The following is a 20,844-nucleotide window of genomic DNA, read 5'->3' on the forward strand; positions in this document are numbered from 1 at the left end:
GTGAAATCCTGTTTAGATATCTTGCAGACCACCAAAACAGTCTGTGACAACAATTCAATTTCCCACTTGTATTGCAGTGCTGAGCAAACATTTCACCGCATGCCCTCAGAATTGCGAAATTAACGTTACAACACCCTTTCAACCACGGCTCAAATTTCTACTGTGTATTTACAATAGGTGATTAGGCAACGCTTCGCTATCAACATTGCCAGAATTTATCATGCAGGGTCAATGGTGGGAAGTAACACCCAGATATGTACATATGGTTCTGCACACACCTCCAGCCAGGTATAAAACAAGCAGTATAGAAGGTGATCAGTACATGCATGTTAAGGCAAAGTTAACAGGGTACTACAAACTATCAACCAATCAGGTAAGGGAACTCTGAATGTTTTATTTTTGATTATATGGGAGACATTTTCATCAAGCAAAAGAGCACAGATGTGTGCAAAAAATACAGTTAAACTTGATGTGCAGCGTGATTTCATGTTTTGTTTTCTTCAACTATGTGTAGAATGAGGAGGCTATTATTTAACCAAAGATCAGTGTACTGAGCCATGAATGCAATGGGTATTTTGGATAATATGCACATTGAATAAGCATATTACTCCTGTCTATGGTTAATTTGCTCACTATCATTTGCTCGTGCAAAATGTCCCGGAACATGCTGTGTGTATGCAATAACTGTGGCTTTGCAAGTTTGTTATTCAAGCAAGAATACCCTCAAAACAATGATTTTGTTATATTAAAATGGATCAATGGATATCATGCAAGTCTTAATATTTGCAGAAATGTTTGCACTGCCTACATTGAATGAACTGTTGTTTGCTGTGCAGTCTCAGTGTGTGCACATCATAGTGTTTTTCAGAGTCAAAATGGCAAAATACAAGGTGACTGTGCACACACACAACATCGCGACTGCCACCACGATGAACAATGTCTTCATCAAGCTGATTGGCGAAAAAGGAGAGAGTAAGCGCACGTGGCTCACTAGCTTGAAGGGAGGCTTCTATCAAGACACAGTAAGTCAGTGCTCCTATCAGTACTAAGATATATTTCTCTTTAAATCTAGAATCCTTAATTGAAACAATAAGAAAGAGGCACCCCGCCTCTGTTTTGGTAAAAAGCTGAGGGATGGGCTTGTAGAAATGTCACCATTCTCAAACTCATAGAAGAATGTGTACTTTTAACCATGTTTTGTGGCTATAGCTTAGTGTTTGTTCACATTTACATTGCTTACAATCATTGGGTTCTGATTGGTTACGTCAGCTGAACTTAGCAATTATAAATTACATTCTTCAAGAATCTATGGGTATATATAATTACAAATTATAAAAATGGATGTAGCAACAAATGATTCCAGCTTCAATAAGACTTACCATTTACATCTATCAAATACTGTACTCAAAACACACCCAAACGCACCCAATATGTTCATACACATATAGTGTATATGACATGAAGACTTTGTTGCCTGTATGTTGGGCCCTTAAGTAATAATACTGGTAGTCCAGGATTAGTTATATTTGCCTTTGTTATTTGCTTTCTCACACAGTCCAGATTCTTCTCTCTCTCACTCTCTCTGCCCCTCCCTTTTTCTCTCACTCCCTCCCTCCATCTCATTCTCTCATTCCCTCCATCTATCTCTCACTTCCTCCATCTCTCTCTCTCACCTGCTCTCTCTGCAGGCGTCTCGTGAATTCGACGTGGTGTGCCCCTCCTCCCTCGGCACGCTGGTGCTGATAGAGCTGGACAAACAGCCCCTCCCACTCTTCCCCCAGGACGCCTGGTTCCCGTCCAAGGTTGTCGTGACGATGCCAGAGGGAGACACATGCCAGTTCCCCATCTACCGTTGGATTATGGACAAGGAGGTGCACCTGTTCAGAGAGGGCACAGGTCAGCACGGTGTGACGTTATGAAACAACATCACATGCAGACATGAGTAATGCTGGGGAAAAAGTGGATACTTGCAGCCATTGTAGGGAGGGGGGCATTTTCTTTGTGTGTGCATGATGTCACTAAGTTTTAAAAGCTACTTTGCCTCTTAGGGCCACCGTACATACAGTAATACATGCAACACTGGTTCTGAAGGATTAGTGCAATAATATGTGTGATTAACTTGATTTATTATTATTTATTTTTTCAGCTAAAAGGCTCTGTGATGAAACTAATCATCTTGCCAGGTACAGCAGGGAAAAGGAGATGAAGACGAGAACTGAGCAGTACTGGTAGGTGCTGTGGTCTTTCGTCCTAGCTGCCCAGTCTGTCCATTATATCTGACCAACCTCCATAAATTTCCTGCTCCTCCTCTTTCTCCTGCTCCTCCTGCTCCTCCTCCTACTCAGCTGGGATACCTACAAGGAGGGTTTCCCCGGCAGCATGAAGGCAGACAACCCTCTGGATCTTCCCAGCGAGATCCAATTCTCGTTCACCAAGGCCACCCAGTTCCTCTTCACCGCCGCCACCGGGTGAGTTCCTCACCTAAGCCAAATGTATACCCGACTTGAGTACACAACACGAGAATGCAATGTGCTACTCATAATGGCTTCCCTATGTGGTTATGTGGTAAGTTACAGAATGAGGAATTGGCGTGCTCAACTCAAGTCTGTAGTAACAAAAAGTTGTTGGGTGCCGGGTTCAAGAAAATATTCTTTACATTTTAATGTATTTTTAGGCACTAGAAGTTGTGAAAAATAGTAGAATAATGTATGTGAATAATGAATGTAAATTATGATTGTGAAAAAAGATATGACAATGTTTCATCATTTATAACTATGTGTGAATGTGTGAATTTTTCTCCAAAAGCTGATGAAGTATGTCGCCCAAATGGGTCTGATTGCTCTGCCCTCTCCTGCTGATAATTACATTAAAACTTAAGAATAGTTCAGTGCGGATTTGAGATTTTTTCCTTTGTCCAGTACGTGGTGAGTTCAACATTTTGGGTTGCACACACTTGCATATTTTTACGACTATGCAGGACAGCCATGTTTGCGTAGCTAATTGCGCTGTGTACGTCGGGCATAATTCATCCTCTAAGGACAGTTCAAACAGTACTTCCTGCAGAAGATCATTAATACTCTTCTAAAGTATTCCATTCATTTATATTGTTGAGTTGTACATTTGCTCTGCGAAACTCTATTGGCTCAGCTTGACATAGTTCCTTTTCTTCCATTCTGTAGGATCACTGAGCTGAAACTGAAGGGGTATTCTGACAGCAAGAAGAGCTGGAAAAACATTGATGAAATCAGCAAAGTCTTCTGCTGCAATAGAACTGTCATCTCAGGTGAGTGCATTTCATAGGTGCATTTGCAGAATTAACTCCAGGGGCCTGTTTATTAGGTGGTAAACATTTTGAAACAAATTGAAAGGGGGAAGTAATACCACTTGAATATGTCCAATAAAAATATACATTCAGTACCAGTCAAAAGATTGGACACACCTACTCAGTCAAGTTTTTTTTCTCCATTTTCACTATTTTCTACATTTTAGAATAATAGTGAAGACATTAAAACTATGAAATAACACATATGGAATCATGTAGTAACCAAGAAAGTGTTAAACAAATATTTGATATTTGAGATTCTTCAAAGTCGCCACCCTTTGGCTTGATGACAGCTTTGCACACTCTTGGCATTCTCTCGACCAGCTTAAAACTTTGACTGGTATTCTACATACTGAAAATGACCCTGGTTTACTAGGCATCATCTGGAAGAAAACAGACTGAAACAGGGAGGGAATACCTGTCCAATAAGAAACTATTGATTTTATTTTCTGTTGCAAAAGGTTTTGTTATGGTGTGCACTAATTAATACGACACAGAATTTCCTCCTTCCAGACTACGCACAGGAGCACTGGAAGGAAGACGAGTTTTTCGGGTACCAGTATCTGAACGGCTGCAACCCCATGTTGATCCGTCGCTGCTCGGAGTTGCCGGCAAATTTCCCCGTCACAGAAGACATGGTCAAGCCCTCTCTTCGTGGATCGTCCAGCCTCCTAAGGGAATTGCAGGTACTGTACAGTATGTCAAAATGGGACTCTTTGTTAAAAGTTGCCTAAATGATTGCAGTACCACTTCTACCAAGGGTGGCGCTGGATTAGGGGCAGTCCTCTTGGACCAAGGTGAATATCTTAGATATTCACAATTATCAATGGAAGTCAATGGAGATCCCTTTGTTGGATGTCTAGACGTCCACTTTCTTGGACCATCAGAACCATGTACCAGATTCCTTTTTGGACCTACAGATGACATTTGTGGAGGTCCATCCAGTATGTTTATCAATAGCTAGGTTTCCATCCAATTGGCGATAGATTTTCATGCAAATATTCTCAATTCCGCATAAAAACAATATGCACATTTCCCCACGATAGATGTTTCCATCAAATTGACCTGTTGCGGATATAAGTCTGTGCGATGACGTAGTGCACATAAAAATAACATTTGTGGTTAAATTCCCATGTACCCAAACATAAAAATAACCTTTGTGGTTAAATTCCCATGTACCCAAACATAAAAATAACATTTGTGGTTAAATTACCATGTACCCAAACATAAAAATAACCTTTGTGGTTAAATTCCCATGTACCCAAACATAAAAGTAACCTTTGTGGTTAAATGCCCATGTACCCAAACATAAAAATAACCTTTGTGGTTAAATTCCCATGTACCCAAACATAAAAATAACCTTTGTGGTTACAAACATAAAAATAACCTTTGTGGTTAAATTCCCATGTACCCAAACATAAAAATAACATTTGTGGTTAAATTACCATGTACCCAAACATAAAAATAACCTTTGTGGTTAAATTCCCATGTACCCAAACATAAAAGTAACCTTTGTGGTTAAATGCCCATGTACCCAAACATAAAAATAACCTTTGTGGTTAAATTCCCATGTACCCAAACATAAAAATAACCTTTGTGGTTACATTTTCATGTACCCAAACATAAAAATAACCTTTGTGGTTAAATTCCCATGTACCCAAACATAAAAATAACCTTTGTGGTTAAATTTTCATGTACCCAAACATAAAAATAACCTTTGTGGTTAAATTCCCATGTACACAAACATAAAAATAACCTTTGTGGTTAAATTCCCATGTACCCAAACATAAAAATAACCTTTGTGGTTACATTTTCATGTACCCAAACATAAAAATAACCTTTGTGGTTAAATTCCCATGTACACAAACATAAAAATAACCTTTGTGGTTAAATTCCCATGTACACAAACATAAAAATAACCTTTGTGGTTAAATTCCCATGTACCAAAACATAAAAAATGTAAACATGTAAACGGCATTTCCATCGCATTTTCAACTCTGATAGCTTTGTCACAATAATTTTTCTGTTATATAGCGAATGTGCCCACTCTGGTCTTGGCTCGTGCACTCTAGCCAACAGCTGGCAGATACAGTGCAGGTATAGCCTACATGATGACATTATTACATGGACAAAAAATATTATTTTTATTTATCAATGGCAGTCAAGCATCTGACATCATGTCACCAGAATATGACCCTAGATATGTATTGGAAAGGAGCATCAAGTTCATCACTGTGCACTTTCACCACCCTGTGAAGTTCATCATAACTTATTTCATCTAATAAACTGCATGTTTTCCTGAGTCGTAGTGAGAGGACCACACAACATGTCATGTGACTCCAAGTTTACTTAGATATGATGGTTATTATATCCAATTTTTGCACATAAAAGTGCCGTTCTACCACCATTTCTCGCATAATACATTTTACAGACACAAAAATATCCCACCTTGTCTAGCATATTTTGTTTTGTTGACATGCTGAAAGTTCACAGACAAACGTTCTGTTTCCTTCAGGTCTGTCGTGACATGTACTTTAAAAATGTTGGAATAATATATGCCATTTAGCAGACGCTTTTATCCAAAGCGACTTACAGTCATGTGTGCATACATTCTACGTATGGGTGGTCCCGGGGATCGAACCCCCTACCCTGGCGTTACAAGCGCCATGCTCTACCAACTGAGCTACAGAAGGACCAAGAAGAAGAAACCTGGTCACTGAAAAAATGAAAAACATCCCAGTATTACTTTCTTTGATGTTTTTGTGGGCGGAGGGTGACCCTAAAATCCAAGAAAGTAATCGCAAAAATAACTTTATTGGATGTTTTTGGGGATAATCCTAGTAAAACATAGAGCTACAATATCTGTCCCATTCCAAAATACCAAGAAAGTGGACCGTAATCCTAACCTGTTGCATTGTAACTGTTGGATTTATTCTCCCATGTCATCCAATCCCAAACAGAGCGGCAACATATTCCTGCTTGACTACAAGAACCTGGATGGATTAAAGGCAAACGTGATCCATACGAAAAAACAGTACATGGCGGCCCCTCTGGTTCTGCTCTACAGAACCCCTGATGACAAGCTGGTTCCCATCGCCATCCAGGTAAGGTTGCCCTAACTAACTTTGAAGTGAAGACTACAGTCACGGAGACCATTACAAGTGAGAGAGTCTGTAAACCCATCATGTTTCAATCTCCTTTAGAGAGCCCACTTACCCGTGGAGGCTGGTGGAGATAGAAATGGAGTGCGCGCTCATTACTACCGCTCCCTTCTTTACGTTTCAAACATTACAACTAGCCCGTCCTCCCCATGTTTCCCTCCACCAGCCTCCACTGTATCTGACAGCGCCCAAAGAAAATATGTTTGATATTGTCTTCAAATGCTTTGAAATAATGCATTACACACTTAGAACATATGGTTCATCAAAGGTCCTTTGGGAAGGGTGATGGTTTTATGTGAAACCTTTGAGTTCTTTCCTCTTTTGTGATAATCAAATGTAGGGGGGGAGGCAGCGCATAATTGTTTTTTTTAGGGGGGTTGCTTAAAGCTCATTTTGAGTGAGAGTGTCATTCCAGGTTATCTAATCTGTTGTGTTATTTTGCCATTACATCTTAAATTTGACTATGGCTAGTGAAAGTGTCTTCTGAAGTACATAAGGGATAATCAACGACTATGTGTTCTCTGGAAAATAATGAATAATGAGGTGTGTTCCACAACGCGCTAGCAGAGTGGAACTAACCTTCCACAGAGTTACATTATTTTCCAGAGTACGCATAGAGCCCTGAGTTGATCATCCCTTTTATACCATGGCTATAATTTAGCACATTTACTTGCTAGAAATGTGTTCATTTTACAGGGATAAATGAGTTCAACATCCACTGAAATAAATAGCAAGTTTACTAGATAGCGACACTAGTTGCCTGGGTAACCAAAAATAGTTGCTAGTTTAGCCAAACAAACCATCAGTCCCAGCTTGCTATTATGAACTCGAATTCAGCAATGCCACTAACATTAGCCTAAAGCCATGTGCGCATTGTTGAGTTTATAATATGAATAAAACATTTTTTTAAAACAAATGTATCAACAGTTTTAAGCTAAGCTGTTGCGTCAGCCTATTGCATTTTTACATTTTAGATGTGCAGTGGTTGTATGCATTTTGAATCTGTCATTCTTTTGAACCGTAGACATATTTTGTATCATCCCAAGGATGACGGGAAGCCCTTAATTATAAAGACATAACAAGTAGGCTATTTGGTTGTAATTGTAATGTTGCAACATTTGAAAGACTATCAAGGGTGTCCAACCATCCTCCAGGAGAGGCTTAAAGGGGTAGTGTTGTATTTTGAGACTGATTGAATATGCGAAGAAGACAATAGACAGAGTGTAGCCTCCATGTTTGTCTGATTCTCTGTGGTAAAAAAAAGGATAGTAATGCATTTAATTTTGTAAAGTGGTTCATTGCATCATACAATGATGTACAAAACATACAAATGGTGTTACAGACCCTTTTTTTTGTCTGTCTTGAGCTTTTGGACAAGTAAAACATTTTTCCTATTTGTCCAAAGGACAAGTGGCTAAAAAAGTAAATGTCAAGCCCTGAACCAAAAAGGGTTGAAACGATAACAGAACCCTTTTTGGTGCTAAATAGAACATTTAAAAAATATATATATTTATAGAACCTTCAAAAAAGGGCTCTATAGAGCACCAAAAAGGAATCTGTATTTTTTCTTTAAACAGGGATTATGTTGTTGGTAGCCATCCATGGGGTCCCTAACACTCTCTCCACAGCTGAAGCAGGAGCCTGGAGAAGACAACCCCATCTTCCTTCCTACTGACTCTGAGTATGACTGGCTCCTGGCCAAGATCTTTGTGAGGAGCGCTGACTTTCAAGAGCACCAGCTCAACGTCCACCTGCTGCGCACTCACCTCCTGGCTGAGGTGTTCGCTGTAGCACTGCTGCGCAACATGCCCATGGTGCACCCCCTCTACAAGGTACATAACACAGTACAGCATAGCAAAACATAGCATAAACCCAGGAGGTTGGTGGAACCCTAATTGGGGAGGACGGGCTCGTGGTAATGGCTGGAGTGGAATGTTATCAAACACATGGCTTCCATTCACTCCATTCCAGCCATTATTATGAGCCGTCCTGCCCTCAGCAGCCTCCACTGAGCATAACATAATATTAGCATAACATAACATAATATTAGCATAGCATGACATAATATAGAATAGCATAACATAATATAGCATAGCATAACATAATATAGCATAACATATCATAATATAGCATAGTATAATATAGCATAACATAATATAGCATAACATAATATAGCATACATATCATAGCATAACATAATATAGCCTAGCATAACATAATATAGCATAACATATCATAGCATAACATAATATAGCATAGAATAGCATAACATAATATAGAATAACATAATATAGCATAGTATAACATAATATAGCATAACATAGCATAACATATCATAGCATAATATAGCATAACATAATATAGCATAACATATCATAGCATAACATAATATAGCCTAGCATAATATAATATAGCATAACATATCATAGCATAACATAATATAGCATAGCATAACATAATATAGCATAACATAATATAGCATAACATATCATAGCATAACATAATATAGCATAGCATAACATAACATAATATAGCATAACATATCATAGCATAACATAATATAGCATATCATAACATAACATAATATATCATAGCATAACATGGCTTCCGGGTTGGATGCGCGCTGTGTTAAGAAGCAGTGCGGCTTGGTTAGGTTGTGTTTCGTAGGATGCATGGCTCTCGACCTTCGTCTCTCCCGAGCCCGTACAGGAGTTGTAGCGATGAGACAAGATAGTAACTACTAACAATTGGAAATTGGGGAGAGAAAGGGGGTAAAAGACTATATATAAATAAATAAATAAATAATAATATAGCATAGCATAGCATAGAATAACGTAACATAATAAAGCATAAGATAAGATAGCATAATATATTATATCATAGCATATATAACAGAATACAACATAACATAATATAGCATAGCATATCCAGTTAGTGCTCCGAGGATCAAATAAAATAACATTTTATTTGTCACATGCGCCGAATACAACTGCTGTAGACCTTACTGTGAACTTCTTACTTACAACAATGCAGTTTTAAGAAAATAGAGTTAAGAAAATATTTACTAAATACAATAAAGTTTTAAAAAAGTAACACACAATAAAATAACAATAACGAGGCTATATACAGGTGGTACCGGTACCGAGTCAATGTGTGTGTGGGTACAGGTTACTCGAGGTAATTGAGCTAAATTTGTAAATTTAGGCAGTGGTTAAGTGAGGGGTGAGGTCAATATAAATAGTGGCCATTTAATTGATTGTTCAGCAATTTTATGGCTTGTGGGTAGAAGCTGTTAATGAGCCTTTTGGACCTAGACTTGGCGCTCCAGTACTGCTTGCCGTGCGGTAATAGAGTGAACAGTCTATGACTTGGGTGACTGGAGTCTTTGACAATTTTTGGGGCCTTCCTCTGTCAACCCGCCTAGTATAGAGGTCCTGGATGGCAGGAAGCTTGGCCCCAGTGATGTACTGGGCCATACACACTACCCTCTGTAGCGCCTTACAGTCGGATGCCGAGCAGTTGCCATACCAGGCGGTGATGCAACTGGTCAGGATGCTCTCAATGGTGCAGCTGTAGAACTTTATGATCTGAGGACCCATAGCAAATCTTTTCGGTCTCCTGTGGGGGAATAGGCATTGTTGTGCCCTCTTCCCGACTGTCTTGGTGTGTTTGGACCATGACAGAGGATAATGACACATGAAAGGATAATACATTTCTTTCTAATGTGGTCCTCCAGACAGTCTTTACTAATGCCAGTTTCTCTCTTGGGATTGTTGACCATCCATCCTTCTCTCCACCCTGGTTTACTGATTTAGCTTCTGATTCCACACACCCGCTACACCCTCCAGATCAACCTCTTGGCCCGGGCATTTCTAATAGCTGATGAAGGAGTTTTCACTCAGGTAGGCTACTGAGTGGACTGTTTCCATAGAAGTGTGTGGTGTCCATATTAGGAATCACACATCCATGGAAGTTGTGTCAGAGTCAGCATACATGCGGTTGTATGTCTTGTAGTGAACCTACAGTACCCCCATGTATGGTCATTTGGCCCTCCTGGTCAACATACTTGCTGGTAGGTTCACTATCTCTCATAGAACCAGTGTAATATTGCAGCTTAGTTAAAGTACATTATAATGTTACAGAATTATGTAATCAAGTAACTTTAAGTGACGTTGTAGTTTGCTGCTTCGGGCGGAGAGGCGATGAATGAGATCCTGAGGAGATCTGTGGCCTCATTGACCTACAGCTCCCTCTGTATGCCGGAAGACATCACTGCACGAGGTCTGGAGTCAGTCCCCAACAACTACTACAGGGATGATGGACTCAAGCTGTGGGACATCATCCACAGGTAGCCTACGACAGAGCAGTAGAGCAGACGTACATGGTGGTAGTACAGTATCATCCGCAGGTAGAATCTACAGTGAAAGCATAGCTCTACATAGATATGATATCTTCTTTCTTCGTTATTCCGTTATCGTCTTCTGTATAGGTTTGTAGAGGGAGTGATTGGTTTCTATTACAAGAGTGATTCAGAGGTCCAGGAAGACCAGGAAGTACAGAACTGGATCAAGGATATCTTTGACCATGGCTTCCTGGCCCAAGAATGCACAGGTGACGATGTACAGGGTAATATGGAGGTGTGTTGTAATGACGTATGGTGAAATGTCTTGTTTTTGCCAATATGTTTTTTTGGTTTCTGGTCCATAACTTCCCCGGCATAACTCACAACTTCCATGGACGTGACTGTCCTATAGTAACAGTCCACCCAGCTCCCATGGCATAACTCCATTCATCACACACCTCTCTCCGTTCTTATCTTTCTGTCCAGGAATCCCTCAGTCTTTCTCTACTGTGCCAGAGGTCGTCAAGTTCGTCACCATGGTGATCTTTACCTGCTCAGGCCAGCATTCTGCTGTCAACTCTGGACAGGTGGGTGTAACGTAGCCCATACTTTTTTTTCAAGTGTGTTATTAATCTAAATCTAACAACTACTGACTTTTTCTGCCTCATCTACCATTTAGGAAGAGACATATTTGTAAAAATGCTGCATGGTTTTTTCTGTAATTCCTTGCTTCTATCATATCGTCATTTTAGAGTAGCAGCATATTGGATGTCAGTAATAATAAGTCATTCTTCTTCTTGTTACAGTATGACTATGGTGGCTGGATGCCCAACACCCCCATCTCCCTGCAACAGCCACCTCCCACCACTAAGGGGCAGTCTACTGAGAGCACCATGCTGGAGACCTTCCCAGATGTTGGCACAACAGCACAGGGCATGTCCACTATGTGGCTCCTTAGCAAGCAATCCACTGACTTTGTGAGTCTGACATCTTTCATGAACTATAATCAATATCATCTAGGCCCAAAATACTATATTTAGATACAAAATATCCTATTTAAGTGTCCTTTTTAAAGTTAATATTATAACTATCAATATTTTACTAACTTCGATTATTCTCCATATGCAGTTGGCTCTTGGCCAGTACCCAGAGGAGCACTTCAACGAGGTACCACCCTGCAGGATGATTCAGAAATTCCAGATGGAGCTGAAGGTCTTCAGCGAGTCCGTCAAGGCCAGGAACTCTGGACTACCAATTCCATACACCTACATGGACCCTGCTTTGGTGGAGAACAGCGTGGCCATTTAGATAAGCCAAAGTCCTAGACCAGGGTCCAGTTCATTAGGCACTAATTGGAAGAAAACTGAGGAACTACCTTATTTTTGTTGTCCTTTGTTTAGCGCTTAAAAACATTTCGCATTGCGTGCCCTGATGACCACGACCCAATGATTCTGGAGGCATGCAATTGTAAACATTCTAAAATCTACAAAATGTATTGAGTATGTCAATTTTTGGAGCTTTGCTAAACTAATGTCCCACTTCAATCAGATAAAGGGAAATCACACTGTGGGTTCAGACAGAATGTTATCGCTGTATCAGAAGTGTTAACTGTTAAACCGCCACATGGTGTCCCTCTCACAGACTAAGAACACTTGTTGATGTTATTATTACATTTGTACGTGTTAATGGATGTTAAGAAATACAGGGTCTTTCTGACGGATTCGTTTCTGGTGCCATATAACTATGGACTACAGGGACTCCTGGTGAAAATGAGCTCTCCTGCTAAATGATATGACACTGAAATGTTGATTAATAGTAAAGAAGTGTCAGAATAATATGAGAGAACAATAGATGTGACTCTCATTTACACTTAAAAGCTAATCATTTTCTATCTCCAGTCTTCTTGTGATATTTGCCACGTCTCATTTTGGTTGAAGCCCTGTCTACCTCATGTATTAATTAAAAATAAATGTATAAAATGATAAAGGTAATCTCTAATTTCCTGCTTGTTTTAAGTCACCTTTATCATTCTGACCCGAACCAAACTGGTTCCAACAATGTAACCAGGCCATCTCAGTACAGGCTGGCTCAGTTCGGCCCAGTACACAGCAAAAGTGTTGGGTCCCTAACACCATGGGTGTTTCAAATTCTGACATAAATGATCACTATGTTAGTGCTGATGCTGTTACACTTACTCAGTGTTAGGGAATGACATGTAGTGTTACAGTATTCGTTTTTTGTTTGTTTTAACACTGTAGGTTAAACCTGCCTGACCAAGGCCCTTCTCCCCCGATTGCTCAGTTTGGCTTTGCGGCCTACTCGAGGAAGAGTCTAGGTGGTTCCAAACTTCTTCCATTTAAGAATGATGAGGCCACTGTGTTCTTGGGGACCTTCAATGCGATCTGTCTCGGAGCTCAATTCCTTCGACCTCATGGCTTGGTTTTTGCTCTGACATGCACTGTCAACTGTGGGACCTTTATATAGACATGTGTCTTTCCAAATAATTTTCAATCAATTGAATTGACCACAAGTGGACTCTGGTCAAGTTGTAGAAATCTCAAGGATTATCAATGGAAACAGGATGCACCCGAGCTCAATTTCGAGCCTCATAGCAAACCTGTTTTAGCTTTGTCACTATGGGAAATTGTGTCTATATTCATGCGGATGTTGTTTTTTTAAAATACATTTTTGAATAAGGCTGTAACGTAACAGAATGTGGATAAAGTCAAAGGGTCTGAATACTTCCAAATGCACTGTATATACAGATGTTCCAGAAAGAGATGCATGAGGTGACAGCCAGCTAAAAAAAACAGGTGCTTGATATTTGATTGAGATAAGAAATGTATTCCTGCACAGTCATGTTTGTGAAGGCAGCATGTCCCTCAACATCTTATCAAGGAAGTAATATTTGTTTTAGGGTTGTAACAATATATTCCTCACCAAGACCCATAATCAGACCCATGTTATTCGTAAATTAGCAAAGTCTAATACATTCCATAAGGTAATTAGCAATGTGCAAAAAAGTATTAGGCTATGAGTTATAGTTGACTAGCAAAAATAACATTGTAAAAGGAATTCCATTATACAACACAAAAGCATAGGTTTACATTAATTATAATTTCTGAGAGGGAGAGACTTCCCTTAACTTCCTTCTTTTATCAGATAACGAGTTTTGCAATTGTTAACAGAAATAAGATTCAACCTCACACTCTTTTCTACAGATGACATTGGAAGCTGTTTTGAGAGGACAAATAATTTCACACTGACAAAAATAAAAATGGAAATTAGAACTACTCAAATTAACAGATTATCTTCTTGGAATAAATCATCAATTCTCTATGACTCCCACTCCAGAATTATACAAGAAACGACTGAATCTACACACCAAATTTGATTGGATGTCCACCAAAAAAAGCTGAACGTATGCTTATGCAATCTAGTGGTTCGCTACGACCCTGATTCCAACGTAGAAAATATGCCTTTCTACATGCTTCCTTTCCTACACACTTCTCAGTAGTTGGTATTCAGACTTACCTTGTGCAGCTGCGTAAAGGGCTTTGCAGGCCTGGTTCCCTTGGGTTCTCAGAATAAAAAGTACATTTCAGTACATTTATTTTAAGCAATCTCTTGAAATACGGTGTACCTTTTTGTCAACGCTGATGAAAGGTGCCCAGAGTAAACGGCCTGCTTCTCTGTCCCTGTTGCTAATATATGCATAGTATTGGATATAAAACACTCTGAAGTTTCTAAAACTGTTTGAATGATGTCTGTGAGTATAACAGAACTCATATGGCAGGCAAAAACCTGAGAAGAAATCCAAACAGGAAGTGAGAAATCTGAGGTTGGTCTATTTTCAACCCAGACCCTATTGAATTCACAGTGGGATATGGATGAAGTTGCACTTCCTAGCGCTTCCACTAGATGTCAACTGTCTTTAGAATCTTGAATGAGGCTTCTACTTGGTTGTGGGGCTGAATGGGAGCTGAATGAGCCAGGTGTCTAGCAGAGAGCCAAGGGCTTGTCATGCGGAATTCACATGATAGCGACCTGCGTTCCATGGTTTCTCTACAGACAAAGCAATTCTCCGGTTGGAACGTTATTGAAGATTTATGATAAAAACATCCTAAAGATTGAATCTATACTTAGATTGAAATGTTTCTAAGAAATGTAATATAACTTTATGATGCTGGACCTGCACGAGCGTTTGGATTTGTATATCTAAACCCGAACAAAAGTAGCTACTTGGACATAAATAATGGACATTATAGAACAAATCAAGCATTTATTGTGGAATTAGGATTCCTGGGAGTGCATTCTGATGAAGATCATCAAAGGTAAGGGAATATTTATAATGTTATTTCTGATTTCTGTTGACTCCAACATGGCGGATAAAAAATCTTTCTGAGCGCCGTCTCAGATTATTGCATGGTTTTTGTTATTTCCTTAAAGTTTTTTTGAAATCTGACACAGCGGTTGCATTAAGGAGAGGTATATCTATAATTCCATGTGCATAATGTGTATTTTCATCTACATTTGTTGATGAGTATTTCTGTTGAATTGATGTGGCTATGCAAAATCACCGGATGTTTTTGGAACTTGTGAACGGCAATGTAAACTCAGATTTTTTAAAAATAAATATGAACTTTATCAAACAAACCATACATGTATTGTGTAACATGAAGTCCTATGAGTGTCATCTGATTAAGATCATCAAAGGTTAGTGATTAATTTGATTTCTATTTTAATTATGAGATTTCTGTTGTTTTGAATTTGGCGCCCTGCACTTTCACTGGCTGTTGCCATATCGATCCCGTTAACGGGATTGCAGCCATAAGAGGTTTTAACATACAGATGGCAGACTATTCACTCTATCGGCAGGACAGAACAGCAGCCTTTGGTAAGACACGGGGCGGGGGCCTATGCATATTTGTAAACAATGGCTGGTACACAATATTTAAGGAAGTCTCAAGGTTATGCTCGCCCGAGGTAGAGTATCTCATGATAAGCTGTAGACCACACTATCTACCTAGAAAGTTTTCATCTGTATTTTTCTTAGCTGTCTACATACCACCACCGACCGAGGCTGGCACTAAAATCACACTCGAAAAACGCTCATCCAGTGGCATATGTTCCGGGATTCTTCCGATGGCATTGAGAAGGACACCACATCAGTCACTGTCTTTATCAATAAGTGCATCGAGGTCGTCGTCCCCACAGTGACTGTATGTACATACACCCAACCAGAATCCATGGATTACAGGCAACATTCCCATTGAGCTAAAGGGTAGAGCTGCTGCTTTCAAGGAGCGGAACCCGGAAGCTTATAAGAAATCTGGCTATGCCCTGCGACAAACCATTAAACAGGCAAAGAGTCAATCCAGGACTAAGATCAAATCGTACTACATCGGTTCCCGACGCTCATCGGATGTGGCAGGGCTTGCAAACTATTAGAGACTGCAAAGGGAAGCACAGCTTAGAGCTTGCCAGAGACACCGAAACATGCATGAGAGCATCAGCTGTTCCATCAGCTCTCCGCATCCAATGTGAGTAAGACCTTTAAACAGGTTAACATTCACAAGGCCGCTGGGCAGACGGATTACCAGGACGTGTACTCCAAGCAGGCGCTGACCAACTGGCAAGTGTCTTCCTGACATTTTCAACCTCTCCCTGTCTGAGTCTGTAATACCAACATGTTTCAAGCAGACCACCATAGTCCCTATGCCCAAGAACATGTAGGTAACCTGCCTAAATGACTACCGACCTGTAGCACTCACGTCTGTAGCCATGAAATGCTTTGAAAGGCTGGTCATGGCTCACATCAACCCCATTATCCCAGAAACCCTAGACCCACTCCAATTTGCATACTGCACCAAGATCCACAGATGACGCAATCTCTATTGCACGCAACACTGCCCTTTCCCACCTGGACAAAAGGAACACTTATGTGGGAATGCTATTCATTGACTACAGCTCAGCGTTCAACACCATAGTGCCCTCAAAGTTTATCACTAAGATAAGGACCCTGGGACTAAACACCTCCCTCTGCAACTGGATCCTGGACTTCCTGATGGGCCGCCCCCAGGTGGTTAGGGTAGGTAACAACACATTACGCCATGCTGATCCTCAACATGTGGGCCCCTCAGGGGTGCGTTCTCAGTCCCCTCCTGTACTACCTCTTCACTCATGATTACACGGCCAGGCAGGACTCCAACACCATCATTAAGTTTGCTGATGACACAACAGTGGTAGGCCTGATCACCAACAATAATGAGACAGCCTATAGGTTTGGTGCAAGGACAACCACCACTCCCTCAACGTGATCAAGACGAAGGAGAGGATTATGGACTACAGGAAAAGGAGAACTGAGAACGCCCCCATTCTCATTGACGGGGCTGTAGTGGAGCAGGTTGAGAGCTTCAAGTTCCTTGGCGTCCACATCACCAACAGACTAACATGGTCCAAGCACACCAAGACAGCCGTGAAGAGGGCATGACAAAACCTATTCCCGCTCAGGAGACTGAAAGGATTTTGCATGGGTCCCCAGATTCTCAAAAGGTTGTAAAGCTGCATTATCGAGAGCATTCTGACCAGTTGCATCACCGCCTGGTATGGCAACTGCTCAGCATCTGCCCATTAGGCACTACAGGGTAGTGTGAACGGCCCAGTACATCACTGGGGCCAAGCTTCCTGCCATCCAGGACCTATATAATAGGTGGTGTCAGAGGAAAGCCCATAAAATTGTTAGACTCCAGTCACCCAAGTTATAGACCGTTCTCTCTGCTATCACACGGCAAGCGGTACCGGAGCGCCAATTCTAGGTCCAAAAGGGTCCTCAACAGCTTCAACCCCCAAACCATAAGGCTGCTGAACAATTAATACAATTGCCACCTGGACAATTTACATTGACCCCCCCCCCCTTTTGTACACTGCTTCTACTTGTTGTTTGTTTGTTACCTATGACAAGTCACTTCGCCCGCACCTACGTATTCCCTCAACTAGCCTGTACCCCCGTACACTGACTCGGTACTGGTACCCCCTGTATATAGCCTCCACACTGACTCGGTACTGGTACCCCCTGTATATAGCCTCCACTTTGACTCGGTACTGGTACCCCCTGTATATAGCTTCCACACTGACTCGGTACTGGTGCTCCCTGTATATAGCCTCCACACTGACTCGGTACTGGTGCCCCCTGTATATAGCCTCCACACTGACTCGGTACTGGTGCCCCCTGTATATAGACTTCACACTGACTCGGTACTGGTGCCCCCTGTATATAGCCTCCACACTGACTCGGTACTGGTGCTCCCTGTATATAGCCTCCACACTGACTCGGTACTGGTGCCCCCTGTATATAGCCTCCACACTGACTCGGTACTGGTGCCCCCTGTATATAGCCTCCACACTGACTCGGTACTGGTACCCCCTGTATATAGCCTCCACACTGACTCGGTACTGGTGCCCCCTGTATATAGCCTCCACACTGACTCGGTACTGGTACCCCCTGTATATAGCCTCCACACTGACTCGGTACTGGTACCCCCTGTATATAGCCTCCACACTGACTCGGTACTGGTACCCCCTGTATATAGCCTCCACACTGACTCGGTACTGGTGCTCCCTGTATATAGCCTCCACACTGACTCGGTACTGGTACCCCCTGTATATAGCCTTCACACTGACTCGGTACTGGTGCCCCCTGTATATAGCCTCCACACTGACTCGGTACTGGTGCCCCCTGTATATAGCCTCCACACTGACTCGGTACTGGTACCCCCTGTATATAGCCTCCACACTGACTCGGTACTGGTGCCCCCTGTATATAGCCTCCACACTGACTCGGTACTGGTACCCCCTGTATATAGCCTCCACACTGACTCGGTACTGTTGCCCCCTGTATATAGCCTCCACACTGACTCGGTACTGTTGCCCCCTGTATATAGCCTCCACACTGACTCGGTACTGGTGCCCCCTGTATATAGCCTCCACACTGACTCGGTACTGGTACCCCCTGTATATAGCCTCCACACAGACTCGGTACTGGTACCCCCTGTATATAGCCTCCACACTGACTCGGTACTGGTACCCCCTGTATATAGCCTTCACACTGACTCGGTACTGTTGCCCCCTGTATATAGCCTCCACACTGACTCGGTACTGGTACCCCCTGTATATAGCCTCCACACTGACTCGGTACTGGTGCCCCCTGTATATAGCCTCCACACTGACTCGGTACTGGTGCTCCCTGTATATAGCCTCCACACAGACTCGGTACTGGTGCTCCCTGTATATAGCCTCCACACTGACACGGTACTGGTACCCCCTGTATATAGCCTCCACACTGACTCGGTACTGGTACCCCCTGTATATAGCCTCCACACTGACTCGGTACTGGTACCCCCTGTATATAGCCTCCACACTGACTCGGTACTGGTACCCCCTGTATATAGCCTCCACACTGACTCGGTACTGGTACCCCCTGTATATAGCCTCCACACTGACTCGGTACTGGTACCCCCTGTATATAGCCTCCACACTGACTCGGTACTGGTGCTCCCTGTATATAGCCTCCACACTGACTCGGTACTGGTACCCCTGTATATAGCCTCCACACTGACTCGGTACTGGTACCCCTGTATATAGCCTCCACACTGACTCGGTACTGGTGCCCCCTGTATATAGCCTCCACACTGACTCGGTACTGGTGCCCCCTGTATATAGCCTCCTCACTGACTCGGTACTGGTGCCCCCTGTATATAGCCTCCACACTGACTCGGTACTGGTGCCCCCTGTATATAGCCTCCACACTGACTCGGTACTGGTGCCCCCTGTATATAGCCTCCACACTGACTCGGTACTGGTACCCCCTGTATATAGCCTCCACACTGACTCGGTACTGGTACCCCCTGTATATAGCCTCCACACTGACTCGGTACTGGTGCTCCCTGTATATAGCCTCCACACTGACTCGGTACTGGTACCCCTGTATATAGCCTCCACACTGACTCGGTACTGGTACCCCTGTATATAGCCTCCACACTGACTCGGTACTGGTACCCCTGTATATAGCCTCCACACTGACTCGGTACTGGTACCCCTGTAAATAGCCTCCACACTGACTCGGTACTGGTACCCCTGTGTATAGCCTCCACACTGACTCGGTACTGGTGCCCCCTGTATATAGCCTCCACACTGACTAGCCTCCTCACTGGTACTGGTGCCCCCTGTATATAGCCTCCTCACTGACTCGGTACTGGTGCCCCCTGTATATAGCCTCCACACTGACTCGGTACTGGTGCCCCCTGTATATAGCCTCCTCACTGACTCGGTACTGGTACCCCCTGTATATAGCCTCCACACTGACTCGGTACTGGTGCCCCCTGTATATAGCCTCCACACTGACTCGGTACTGGTGCCCCCTGTATATAGCCTCCTCACTGACTCGGTACTGGTACCCCCTGTATATAGCCTCGTTACGGTTATTCTTATTGTGTTACTTTTTATTATATTTTTATTTTAGTCTACTAAATATTTTCTTAACTCTTCTTGAACTGCACTGTTTTTTAAGGGCGTTTAAGTAATACTTTCACAGTAAAGTCTACACTTGTTGTATTCGGCGCACGTGACAAAGTTTTATTTGAAATGCATTTCTATTAAGAACAGTGTTTTGTACCGCTGATAGTGGCTGGCCCTGCACTTTATCACTATGAGCATCAATGGACCTGCCTCTCCAGACCAACCAAAGGCTCTGTCATTCACTGCTACTGAAAACCTCTAAATGAGAATCTGAGCCATTCATTCAAAGAGACTAGGAAGTGGTCGATCAGGTGAAAACACTCTCTTCCAGAATGGTCCACTGGAGAGCATTAACCAAGACACCTGCACGTGGTTTGGTTTTAAGGTTTTAGGGGATTACATATTTCAGGGTTTCTGGTCTACAGCAAGCTGAAGAAATACAATCTGCTGTGTATCGTGAAATCTCCAGATCTCTCAGGAGGATTGTCAAATGGGTTTTTGTT

At 42.1% G+C, this 20,844-nt stretch overlaps 1 protein-coding gene across 4 annotated transcripts in view; it reads left to right on the forward strand.

Annotated features, from left to right (window-relative positions):
• Positions 1-245: 245 nt before the first annotated feature.
• LOC118375669 (hydroperoxide isomerase ALOXE3-like) overlaps positions 246-20,844 on the forward strand; it is an 86,396-nt gene continuing 65,797 nt past the window's right edge. The window contains exons 1-15 of one of the 4 annotated variants that reach the window (XM_052464868.1): positions 248-373; positions 837-1,022; positions 1,689-1,896; positions 2,147-2,228; positions 2,346-2,468; positions 3,180-3,283; positions 3,836-4,008; positions 6,283-6,426; positions 8,112-8,315; positions 10,299-10,385; positions 10,662-10,831; positions 10,973-11,094; positions 11,312-11,412; positions 11,632-11,802; positions 11,954-13,980. In XM_052464868.1, the coding sequence (XP_052320828.1) occupies positions 263-373; positions 837-1,022; positions 1,689-1,896; positions 2,147-2,228; positions 2,346-2,468; positions 3,180-3,283; positions 3,836-4,008; positions 6,283-6,426; positions 8,112-8,315; positions 10,299-10,385; positions 10,662-10,831; positions 10,973-11,094; positions 11,312-11,412; positions 11,632-11,802; positions 11,954-12,133 (2,166 nt within the window). In that variant the 5' untranslated portion in view covers positions 248-262 and the 3' untranslated portion in view covers positions 12,134-13,980. Of the gene's footprint in view, positions 374-836; positions 1,023-1,688; positions 1,897-2,146; positions 2,229-2,345; positions 2,469-3,179; positions 3,284-3,835; positions 4,009-6,282; positions 6,427-8,111; positions 8,316-10,298; positions 10,386-10,661; positions 10,832-10,972; positions 11,121-11,311; positions 11,413-11,631; positions 11,803-11,953; positions 13,981-20,844 lie in introns of those variants that run through there. The other 3 variants (XM_052464871.1, XM_052464869.1, XM_052464870.1) reach the window with 3 other exon arrangements.

The sequence above is a fragment of the Oncorhynchus keta genome, chromosome 16 (genome assembly GCF_023373465.1).
Source record: "Oncorhynchus keta strain PuntledgeMale-10-30-2019 chromosome 16, Oket_V2, whole genome shotgun sequence".
In the NCBI taxonomy this organism is placed as follows: Eukaryota; Metazoa; Chordata; class Actinopteri; order Salmoniformes; family Salmonidae; genus Oncorhynchus; species Oncorhynchus keta.